Genomic DNA, 12505 nt, shown 5'->3' with positions numbered 1-12505 from the left:
CTGAACTGGATGAGTGTTTCATGTCTTTTGTTTATTAATTGTCCTGGCAGGTATTGCAGCTGATAGAGAAGTGTGAAAAGCTACACAAAGTTCTAGTCCACCAAAAGGCAAATGCTTATCATAACAGGTACACGGGTTAGCAGACTTTATTCGAGTTAGAACCACTCAAAAAACTCCTTGGGATATTTATGAGACAGTCCAAAACTGTTAAAGTCTCTAACTAGTATCAGTACACATTATTTCTGTGTCAAAAGCAAGATTTGAGTGTTGAATTGTATCTCCCTCCTGAAGATGGAGCTCTTACAAGGGCTGGGACAGCAAAAGGGAGCTAATTCCCTGAGGAAGTGTAGCTGTGTATAGGTAGGGTTCAATCAGCAAAACAACTGTTCATGCTGCATCATTTTAAATATTTTAGGAACGAGCTGTGCAGAGGAGCTTTCTGTTTTTAAAGTAATTTGAATGTCACCGATCGTGAATGTTGGGAAATGGGGATGTCGTCTTGAATTTGCTTCCAGGGTTTTCTGTATTTTCTTGTTTGTGTGTGCATTTCCTGGTTTGGTTTAGTTTGCTTGTCTTGAAGTGACAGTAACATGATGATTTAGCATCCTATATATAAAAAAGGCAATATAGAAAGATACTATATTAATGTAACAATATAGTAATGCTCCATTAAATTTTGGTATTTTGCTTTTTGCATAAAATCAAAGCCAAAGGAGTTTACTTGAATGAAAAAGACAAAGCAGTGATGCATGTCTCATACTTCTGTCCTGCCAGATGAACCATCTCAAGTTTATCTCACCTGCATTTGGGTTCAGTCATAGGGGACCACAATCCACATAGAAAGCTTGACAGCCTTGAATCTATTATCAAAGAACAAATTTTTAAAAGCTATGCAATTTTTTAAAATATTCTATTTTTAGTTAGGTGTATCTTAACTGATTTGCTTTAATATACATTCAACTCAACTTCTTCCTCAAGAGGGTGGGACATACTTACCTTCTGAAGGCTTTTTCATGCAAACCAATGCCATTGAACATTTAGTTCCCCTTGGAGGCTAAAATCTGTTTTTATATCATAGAATAGCTGTATTGCACAGTTTTTATATACCATAGATGTGAAACGTTCCAAGGTTTGCATAGAATATGGTTTTGTGTATTCATTTATTTAATTAATTAGACATTTTGGGGACAAACACAGGCATGCACAGGCTATTTTAAAGACAAGGCAACTCTTAGTGGAAAATCAGTCATTCCAAATGGTTTTTGAACAGCTGCTTTTTCATCAAATCCAGCCTTTCCCTGCTCCAGTTGTTCAGTGCCAGCTAATCGCATGAACTCAGTGAGGAATGGTACCCAAAGCCACCCTTGTGAATCCGCCCGAAGGACCAAGCGAAGCTTCAGGAACATCTGAGGGACAAACCCTGTTTGGCTTCCCGCCATTCATCCCCTGAGGGCCGGGCCAGGCGCCCTGCGCGGCTGCCGCGGGGTCTCCGCCACTCCCGGCAGGGGCCGCGCCGCGCTCGGCTCCGTTCGGCTCCGTTCGGCTCCGTTCGGCTCCACCCGGTCGCGCTCGGCTCCGTTCGGCTCCACCCGGTCGCGCTCGGCTCTGACGCGCTCCACCCGGCCGCGCTCGGCTCTGACGCGCTCAGCGGGCGCCTGGCGGGAGCGCGGCCCGGCGCCGCTCCCGCATCCCCGGCCATGTTCTCGTCGGCTCCCGCCTCCCCGCGGACCCCGGGCGGCTCGGCCCGCAGGCCCCTCGGCAGCGCCGCGCCCAGCCCTCTCTCCCGGCCGGGCGGCAAGAAGGGCCTGCCCGTCGTGGCGGCCGCCGCCTCGCCGGTGCTGTTCTCGCCGGCGGCGCGGAGGAGCGGCTCCCTCTCGGCGCGGTGAGTCCCGCCCCTCGCCGCGCACCCGGCCTGCCTGCAGTTGAGAGGCGCTCGGGCCGCTGTGGGTTACACTGTAGTGCTGGACGTTAAAGTACTGTACAGTAAAATACCGTAAATATACGGCACCACGTGTTCAGGGATACAAGTATGATAGGTGAAAATAAGAACTTCCGTATTTAAAAAGAAGATAACATAGTTAAAGTTCAGGAATTTCACACCCACCTCTCTCCCCAGCTTCCCCTATCTTCTCCCTTCCATATGGATCAAAACTGAGATACAACATGAGCCCCAGGCCAGTTTCAGTCTTCATAATCTCTTTTCTCAGGAGCAGCTATTTGTCGGGTTATTGAGATAAAGAGAATTGCCCATGTTCAGTTTTGGGGAGCTTTTACTTTAAGTCTGCTTAATAATTTTTGTAAACCGGGTGTCAGGATTGTCTACCAGCTCTGTATCAACTTTTGCCATTTCACACGGGGAGGTCTGAGACATCTTTTCACTTGTGAGAAGTAAAAAGAGGACAGTAACTTCTAAAAGCAGAGAATATTGTCCCCCTAATTGTGTTCAAAAGACAACACGGACCTATGATGTTCCAGAGAGAGAAGGAGGGGAAAGAAGCAAAGCAGCTTTTATTAATGATATTGTGAAGCAGGAGGGAAATGCAGTGTCCACAGCAAACTAAGGGCAGTAGAAGTGCTGTTGGATCCAAGCTGCCAAGTGTTGCACTGGGTGTACTGCCAGAGCTAGGGATGGAAGTAGACCCTGAAGTCAGGGAAGAACTGCTGAGCTTCTTCTGACATTGTGAATGCCTTTATTCTGTAGATAACCAGTGTATAGAGAAGTTGAACAGTGAGTTTGTTGCTGGTGGAGTACTGCATGTTCAAAGTCAGCTTTATTTAAAAACAAAGAATTTGATGACAGCTAGCAGCTTGTAAGGAAGGCACCAAATTATTGCTTTAGGTGGCATTACCAGAGGAAGCATGTTTATTTTACACAAATCCGTTTCTAAATAGATACTCATGAAGTAAATGTCTGCTGAAACTTATGAGGAAACAATAAGAAATTAACTGTAACTTTTTGTTTTATTTAAGAGCAACTCCTACTAGAGTTATCCAGCTTCCTACAGCAACTGAGACTATTAACTATGATGTTAAGGCTTTTGGATCTTCTCTGCCTGTTAAGGTTATGGAGGCCCTGAAGAAGGCTGCTGGTAAGAATTGATGTTATTTTTCTCCATGAAAATTGACATATGAGAGAATTCTTAACATGTCATCGATGCCGTTGAAATGCTGTCTTTGCAAGGGAAGATAAATGTCTGTGCCTTGCTTTGAATCCAACCTGTTTGTCTATGTAATAATAATTATAATAATATCCATGTGGATGTAAATGCATGGAAATATCCTTCATATGCTGCTTATGCAATTTATTGTAGAAAACCCAAGGTATAAAAATGCCTAATAGTAAGGTTTTAGTAACTTTTACTTATTGGTTCTTTCTCACCTTTTTTTCTTATTTTGATTTTGCTATGTCCTAGAGTGGATGCTTAATTTTTTTCTTTATTTCAATTCCCATTTGTTATCTCTTCCAAAAGTGATAGTGATACAAGCCTTTGCCTGAGCAATTTTTTCTCTGTGTATAAGTTTTTCCTTTATAATAGGTGTAAGAGGAACAAAATACATATCTTTAAAATAATGTTAAAATTGTTGAGTGAATTGCAAAGCTATTATAATGGGTTTTAGGGTCTTTTCATTCTTAGAGGTTTAGGGTTTATCAAATGGATTTTTAAACTAGATGTAGTAATTCAGTATGTTAATCAAATAGATGGAAATTCCAACATGGAAACTAATTTAATAGAAAACAATTCTTATTTTCATATAAAAATGAAAGTTTATTGGCTTAAAGGTTACTCTGCAATGTTTTAAAAATCTTAATGCTTTAAAAAAGTTACTTTTTTATGCAGCTGATGACCGGCTGAGCGTTGAAGTGGATGAAAGTGGATGGGCCTGGCTAGTTCATAAGGAGAGGCTGATTATTTGGAAGATTGGTCAGTCTGCAGTAGCTAAGGTAACTGAAGGGTCAAGATGGAAAGTGTATTTTATGCTATTTCAACTGGTTATGCAGTTAGGGGGTTGGGTTTTTTTCAACTGGAGTTTGTCTAGTTTCCCCCTAAAGCAGCAGGATTGATATGAAGTCATTTAACAACAGTAATTGAAACTCAAACTTTTGAGAGAGATTATAATTTTTATATTCTTCTCTTCAGTTTTAGTTGTCACCTTGACTGTAAGGTTAATTCTTTGTATTTTAATGGGTGTGGCTCTTAGGTTAGATAGTCTTGCTAAAGCTTATTTTGATAATTAAAATCTAGTTGATGTGTTACAGATTGGTGTAGATTATTCTGGGACCCGTTTTCAATTTGCAGCAAACCCCAAAAACATGGGTAGTTTCAGAGGTACTGTACACATGTTTCACTTGGATTTCTTAGGTCAAGAATTTTTGTATCCCCTCTGGACAGTGTTTCTTTCAGCATCATTTCAGTGATTGATGGTCAAAGAAAAACTGTAGTTACAAAATCAGTTTATTTCAATCAGGACAATATATGTTAATTATGCAGGTCCTGCACTTAGAGGGGAGTGTCAGGTATACACATTCTGGCACTTGGAGAGATTTTCCAGGGGATTAAAATTTTTCTGATTGTTTAGCTTTGAGGGCATAAGGGAGTGAAGAGCACTTCCCCTCTCTACCCTGTTAGTACTTAATAAGCTTTCTCAAGTGTTTCTAGTTCAATTTTTTTTAGAATATTGTATTAAGGAATAGTCAAATAATCTCCAATAGAAATAATCCAATATTGTAGTGTTGTGAGAAACACACAGAAATAAGTAGAGAATACCAGTGATACTTGAAAATTTGAAGATGTTCTTTAGCTGTTTGCTGGTTGTGACAGCCTTGTTGAAAGTGTTTCATGACATTTTTTTGGATCCCTTACACAGTGTCTGGGTTATTTGAAATGTAATTTTTACCGGGGTCAAAAAGTCTAAAGATTTTGTGGCAGAAGAATAAGTTCTTCCAGTCTCATATTTATTATGACATCTCTTTTTTTCTTCCAGTTATCTCTGTGCAAAGAATTGCAGCTGCCACCCAGTGACTTCCCATGGAGTTCTAGTTTAGCAGCTGTATCTTGTCTCAGTTCTTCAGGTGAAGCACCTTCTCTTCAGGTGATCAAATTTTAAATTTTAGTGTTTAAAAGCACCTTAAGAATAACTTCTAATATGTCCTTTTTAATCAAAAGGATATAATCAAAGTATTTGATAACATTTGGTGGTATACTACCTATTTAAAGGATTGATAGTTGGCAGCAAATACCTTTGAAGTAAACAAACTTCTGCTAGTCCTTTTAAATTGCACTATGTGCGTCTTATAGGATCAGATTAAATAATAGTTTTCCCAAGGATTACTTGACATGCTTTCATAACAAACAAAAATACAGTAAACAGAGAGGTGTTCTGTTAATAAACACCAGGGCAATCAAAAATGGGGTCTGACCAAGTGCAGTTTAAGTCCTGGCTGAAAACATTGTTCAGTGGATTAATTCCCAGTATCCATAGATGAGAGGCAAACCCCAGCACCCTCCCTGGCTGGTCAGGAAGCTGATGCTGGAAGGACAGACTTAATCTGTCTTGAGAGATTGGTTTCCTAAGTGGCTTTTTGTAAGTTACTGTGCTAGTGGGTGAGGTTCCAAGATTGATTGTGTTCTGAAAGTGTGTTAAGGTGCCTATTACTAGCATTCATGAAAAGAACCTCTCATATTCAGCTTAGATTTCACTTAATATGTGTGATGCTCTGATAAAACTGGCTAAGAAGCTGTCCTTGGAAGTAAGCAGCAACACAGAATATGTAATAGGATCTTTTCATTTGTTGTTGTGTTCCTCTTCCAGATGATAAAAAGCAATCTTAGTATTTTGGGATTATTTCCTAAAACCCAAAATGTCCTGGCTTAGTAATATCCAAAGAAGTTTAAGAGGAAGTAATACAGCTAACCCTAATACTTTATTGATTGTATTTTTAAATTTCGTTATTCTTTAGCTTGTGAACTGAAAGTCAATGTCTAGTAAAAAATTGGTTTGAAAACTCCAAGGAGCTCAAAAACAACTCCCGCCTACAGTTCTTCTGTTGTTCTGTGATTTTTACATTTTTTTTTAAACAACCAGTAGATTAAGTACAATGCTTTTCTGTAAATCTCTACTTGAACAGTCTTTTACTTCACACTTTTAACTTGGTATCTGTGAATTCATGAGTTACACTGTAGGCCTCTGCCTTTGAAGAGAAGAGCCACCGTGTGATTTGATATTTCTCTTAAAGACACTAGAACAGTTTCTTTATTAAATTATAGTCTGCAATTGAAGTCTTCTTTAGTAGCTTTTAACTCTTGGCATCTTAAATTCTCCACCAGCCCTTTTCTGTTTTACAACAGTAGGTTTTGTTTGCATTGCAGCAGCAGACCCTGAATTATCAGGAACAAGAAGCATAGAAAATACTCATTAGGAAAATAAAAAAGTCTAACATTCCCTCACGAATTAAGTTGTGCTGCAGAATGTTTTTGTGATTCAGTTTCAGGTTTGTCAGTGTACATCCATATGTATTTACTACTTTGTCGTGTCTTTGTCACCCACAATCTTGATATGTAAAAGAACATGTTTTAGTTAAAGCTGCAGTCTGATTTAATATTATTATTATCATTGTCATCATCATTATCATCATCTTGCCTATTCTCTTAATTACTTTTTCACTTCAAGTCTCTAGCAATAATGGTTGCTACCCGTGAAGGTTCTGTGCGCTACTGGCCCAATCTTGCACATGAAGGATCCTATACAGACACTTTCACAGACTTTGGAGGCTCTCTGTGCAGTTTCCTCACAGCAGTAAAGGTAAAACAGTATGATTTATATTAAAATACCGACTTTATTCCTAATCTAAAGATGGAAAAGTACACTCAACTCTATTAGTCTTAAATCTGCAATAAATGTCGTGAAAGTAACACTACTTTTTGTCATTATATTCCAAGGATTATGTGAGAGTTTAGCTCTATTGTTTAACTGAAGTTGAGTTTCATGGATAAAAATGCCACACAAAGCTAAGAAAATGAGTCTCTGCCAGTGCTAAGTACCCGTGAGATTTTTGTCTTTTTCTAAGGATGCCTTGTGTCTTGTGTCTTGTTCAGCATTTACCCATTTGAGCTGACAGTAGAGTTTTTTAATGCGATTTCAATTTTTTTTAATGTAGTTGCTTTCTCTTTTTGCTAGGGAGGAAGCTTTATTTTATCATCTTCCAGAGGTCAACTAGTCCGATTGATACCTGATAGCTCTGGCAAGATTCATCAACATGCCCTGCCACATGGGCAGGGTATGTTTTCTGGAATTGGTAGGAGGGTTTCTTCTCTCCTGGGTATATTATCTCCTGGAAATGATGCTGTGGTAAGCTTGAGAAATGTTCATCTACTTTAATTTCTCTTTGTAATTTCTAGCCTGTGTTTAAGAAATTTTCTTTGAAATTCAAATTCAAATTCAATTTCAAATTTCTTTGAAATTTGAAACAAAGACAGAAACCAGATAAAGTTTTGTGAAGGTAAATACTGGCTTACTCTTTAGCTCTGAATAAAAGGAGACTTTGGAATAATAGTCCTTCCAGGAGAATATGCAATGGTTGCATGTCCTACCCTTTTCTAGTGGTAGCCTCATTACTGATTGAAGAAACCAGCCTTTAATTCTTTTCAGATTTAGCACTGCCTTGGTGATTGGGTTGAGTTTTGTCAACTCCACAGAAGTTGGCAGGAAGTACAAGAAATGTATTTAGTATAGATGTTTTTTCATCTATAAAATAAGACTTCTCTTGGAAGTTATCATAATGCTCCTCTTGAGCTCAACTTTTGTAGATTGCCAAAGAAGTGAACTCTTTGTGGACTGAGAGTGATTTAGATTATTCTGTCCAAATATTCAGGCTTTCCTTTAACCTTTTTAGTTTTTTCCTTGTTTAAATGCAGATTGCTAATGTTCTTTGGGATAGAGAGAGATCAAGCTTTTACATGCTAACAAGTTCAAGTCTAAACAAATGGGAGATTGATGATTCATCAGAACGTTACATTCTCAGCTGGGATATCAACAAGATCCTGAAAGAGCATATTACAGATGCAATTTGGGTAAGAGCTAGCCCAACTGGAAAGGGTTAATCTGTTTGTTTTAATTGATAGCATGTTTATATACAGTTACACAACAGATGTATTTCTTTTTTTAGGGATCTGAAAGTAACTATGAAGATATTAAAGGAGGAGTAAGTGTACAATACATGGATTTGCAACAGAATCGGTAAGGAAGTGCACTTGCATCTGGTAAGACCTTCATTAATGAGATAAATCTGTTCTGTTTTCCTGCAAAAACTTAATGTAATTGCAATTTCGGTTTAATTTTACTGGAGTGGAACTATTGATATTATGTAATTAGGTTATCCTGTATTTCATGCTATCATCTTTTTAGCATTACATATCTTTTACCTGATAATAATTCTCTTTACTTTTTTTAGTGTCATTTTATCAGGATTGTGTATTTGTTTTGTCTTGATTTTACAAAGACAAAAAATTAGCAAGTGTAACTTGTTCCAGCAGATGCAGAGAATTTAGTATCTCTTGCATTTGATTTAATTGCATGAAATTACAACTGCCTTGGTTCACTTTTGTACTGCAATATGAGTGCTGTTAATAAAGAAGAACAAATAGTATAGGTTTTTTTCTAAAAAAGTAAAAAAAGATGGAACAATACCTGGGTGAGATTGTAGTTTTTGGGTTTTTTTTGAGTGGTAGTGTTTGAGCATGTAAAATAAGTAATAAACTTCTCTAATGGTGTGATATCTGTTATTGAATAGTGATGGACTGGTCATACTTGCTGCAGCATGGCATCCTGGAGACCGTCCATGTCTTGTCTACTACACTCTGGTAACAGTAGAAGATAAAGGCTGTCAGATGTCTGATGATGTTGTTGTGGAGGTCACACAATACAATCCATCTTTTCAGGTATGCTAATTGAGGTTCTGATACTGACTTCAAAAAGTTCAGTGTTTCAGAGTGTTCCTGTATGTAAATCATGTGTCAGGTTTTTGTCTAAGGGAAAATCAGTTCCCCTTGGAAGTATGTATTTGTAATACTCTGAGGAAGATGTGTGCCAGCATCTCTTAATGTTTAATACTAACTGTATGTAAAGTTTATGCTTTGCTTTTTAAGTTATAAGATAAAATCTTCAAAAATGAGTCTAATCTGACTCCTACTGATTTATTTTATTTTTTCTGTGTCTGTGGAAGTTTCTATGGAGCGATTTTATCGTATGCTCTTGTAATCCATCTAGAACAGATCTCAAACTCTGAGACTCTTGTTTCAGGACAAAGATGTGCTTTTTGGTCCCTGCTAGGCAGCTGTCTTGCTGGGAGGGGAGGATACATTGGCTGTCTGTGGAATACATTGTCTGTGCTGTGTCTTCTGGAAGCATAAACCTGGGGATTAGATTGCTTTGGTAAACTTCTGCCATTTTCCCCCTCTCCCCACTGCCTGCAATGGCATCTTAAAGCTCAGAGATGGAAGAAAAATGTGAAGTCTGTTGAATAATTAATGTGTTTATGTCTCCATGTGAAATTAGCAAGAATGTAATCCATATGGAAGGGGAAAAAACTCCACGATCTAAAATTTTAGGGCAAATTAAAAGCGATTTTGTTTGGTTTTTCAGGTTGTAAGTTACATCCATACCTCATTGTTAAAAATACAAACAAGTTCAGGCAGCGTGGATTAGCATTTAAAATTTTAAATGTTTAAGGGATTGATTATATATGTGATATTGTTTGTATTTAACACTTTCAGTCAGAAGATGAAGTGTTGTGCTGCCTGGTAGTCCCAGATTACTTCAGCCATGCTGCTTACCTTTATAAGGAAGATGAAGTGTTTGCTTGTTCCACTGGAACTGGCAGAATTTCGTTACCACAGGAAAAAATCGTATTTGGCTTACAAGGTAACTTGCTATGGAGGAAAATCACATTTTGTTGGTGTCTCCTAATTCAGTATTTTTACAGTATTTAGATATCTCAGCAGTGTCATACTTGTGGTCCTTTATTAAATCTTTCAAGTTGGGAATTTCTCATAAGTGTGTGGAGAAGTTCTGATGTGACATCCAGTATTTTACAGTGTTTCAAATGAAAATGAAGCAGATCTCTGTCTTTGGTATATGAAAAGATGGGAGTTTTGCTTGTGGGGCTTTTTCCTTGGTTTTTCTCTTTCCTAACATTCACTGTGGGTTGGTTTTTCCCTTGAATTTAACTCAGAGCCAGATGTCTCTAAGTATGTTATCCATGACCTTCAAAGGTGTTTTCAAGTACAGCAGGAATATCGGTCCTTAGGTAGAATTTTAATTAACTGAATCTTGAATTTTTTTTCTTCTCTTTTCTTCCTTTTCTTTTAAATTTTAACACTTGCAGTATCGGCAGGTCTAGATTTAGAGTAGCAAATAGTTTCACAATTTTTCTACGTCAGGTGCAGTTACCAATTACTATTGGTTGATTAATGACAAAAGTCAATAACTGTCTATGAAACTCTTGTGTTTTGGTTTTAAAATAAAGTGGTAATTATGTGCTTTTTTTCCCCCTCTTCTTATTTTAGGAGATAATATTTTAGGAGCAGGTTCCTGTAATAGCCTTCCCATCTTCTTTGCCAAAAAAAGTGGACTTCTAACTATCTTGTCCAGGGAAAATATTTCTGTGCTTCCTGAAGACCTTGAAGATGCCCTGTCCTCTTCTATTGCTGGACCAAGAAGTGAGGTAATGATTATTTGCTTGCCTGGTTGAAAGCAGGGTACAAATAAAGTGGTTTTTAATGTAGATTTTGAATTTTCACTTTGGAAATCCCAGCTTGAGTTTTAATTTTTTTTTTAATAGAGATTCAAACACTTGAATGAAGGCAGTTTTCAAAACAAAAAATTTTACATCTGTCAGTTTGGGTAGCTTTCTTTGTTTTACTTTGTTTCACAGTTGAGGTTTTCATGAAATTTGCATTTTTTCTTTGTAGGTGTGTTGCTGTCTATGACTAGACCTAATATAACACTATAATCAGTTGTTATTCTTAACTAGTATTTTAAAGGAAGGCCTTTGTGTGATTGCTCTGATGAAACTGTTTTTCTTCACAAACTAGTTTCTAGTTAAGTTTGTCTGCAGTTAAACTGTTTCTGTGGATGATAGTATTCAGGAATACCTTTTAAATCCTGTCAAAAATGGTGGGTTTGAATCTTCAAATAATTATTAAAAAGTCTGGTGGGCAGAATAAGTTGTTGTAAGTTCCTTTGCAGATGGTGTGAATTTTGGTCAAATGTCTGTGTGACTTTGATTGTAACATATCTTAGAGGTTTATATTTGAATTAATAAACACAGCTGCTTCCAGGTGGTGATTTTATTTTAAACCTGTGGCATTACTGCTTAAAAAAATTATTTTCTTTTCATAATGAGGATTAATATTTGTCTTTCAGCTGAAGTTTTTATTTTGCATTTTCAGAGTCCTGCATTTGATGCAACCGGTAGGCTAGAAATTGTAGCTCAAGAAGATAAAACCAAGTTACTGAAAGCTGCTTTTCTGCAATACTGCAGGTAGGAATTGCGTTTCATTTTTGAGACTTCGTTTGCTGTTTTTGAAGGCACTCTGGTATTTGAGTAAGAGATTCTCTTAGTTAGAGTATTTCTGTCCTATTTAATTGTATATATTTCAATGGCACACATTTTTATTAGGAAAATGTTGAATATGCCTTAGGTTAGTGAAGAGGGATATGTGCTAGAAAAGAGCAGACTTCTGTAATCTCAATGACTTGTCACTCTGTAAATTCTATGGGTATGTTTGTGCCAGTGAAACAACTTCCAGCTTTTCATTTTTATTTCTTTGTTCTTTACTAAGTGGTGTTTCGTTGTTGAAAAAACTTTTTCATCCTCATTTTTATTTGCTTAGCTGTTTTCAGTAATACTTTTGAATATACTTATGGCCGTGAAGATTAACTGGCATGGCAGACTTTGGGCAGGACGATTTTATTTTATTTTATTTTATTTTATTTTATTTTTGGATTGACTGGTATGTAAGAATGAGTGGAAAAAAATACCCTGTTTGTCAGACTATGCTGGTTACAACAGTTGGAGTGTGGGGAGGCATGCAATGCTCCTGAAAGGTTTAATGTTGAGATGAGTGATGTAAACAAAGGAGGAAAAAGAGAAAGAGGATAAACAGATCTGTAGGCTCAGATTAATTATATTTAGAGGGATTTATTTTCAATATTTATGTATTTAAAAAAACAAACCCTGTTTGGACTATCCTCCTAAGGAATCTTAGAAGTTGGAAAGAGCAGGTTGAAGATAACAAGAGGTAGGAGTGCTTTTGCCATAGGACTTCATGTGAGGTAAAAGATAGTGAAGGGGATTAAGCACAGAGGAATAAAGGATAACAGTACAATATCTGTAAACAGGTACACAATTTAGACAAATTCTGCAGGTACTCAGAAGTGTCATTAAACAGAAGTGCTGCTTGCTGGAATAGCTGTGGTCTGAGAGCACAGTTAGCAAACATGATGT

At 37.4% G+C, this 12505-nt stretch overlaps 1 protein-coding gene across 1 annotated transcript in view; it reads left to right on the top strand.

The window, feature by feature from the left end:
• Positions 1–1597: 1597 nt before the first annotated feature.
• The window catches only part of NUP133 (nucleoporin 133), a 30150-nt gene continuing 19242 nt past the window's right edge, over positions 1598–12505 (top strand). The window contains exons 1-12 of the mRNA XM_056487900.1: positions 1598–1882; positions 2971–3089; positions 3840–3943; positions 4984–5091; positions 6670–6801; positions 7177–7347; positions 7914–8069; positions 8165–8235; positions 8789–8936; positions 9771–9918; positions 10563–10720; positions 11448–11539. Coding sequence (XP_056343875.1) covers positions 1698–1882; positions 2971–3089; positions 3840–3943; positions 4984–5091; positions 6670–6801; positions 7177–7347; positions 7914–8069; positions 8165–8235; positions 8789–8936; positions 9771–9918; positions 10563–10720; positions 11448–11539 — 1592 coding nt within the window. The 5' untranslated portion in view covers positions 1598–1697. The remainder of the gene's footprint in view (positions 1883–2970; positions 3090–3839; positions 3944–4983; positions 5092–6669; positions 6802–7176; positions 7348–7913; positions 8070–8164; positions 8236–8788; positions 8937–9770; positions 9919–10562; positions 10721–11447; positions 11540–12505) is intronic.

The sequence above is a fragment of the Oenanthe melanoleuca genome, chromosome 3 (genome assembly GCF_029582105.1).
Source record: "Oenanthe melanoleuca isolate GR-GAL-2019-014 chromosome 3, OMel1.0, whole genome shotgun sequence".
NCBI lineage: Eukaryota > Metazoa > Chordata > Aves > Passeriformes > Muscicapidae > Oenanthe > Oenanthe melanoleuca.
Note: the sequence above shows the minus strand (reverse complement) of the source record. Positions and strands in the feature narration are given on the sequence as shown.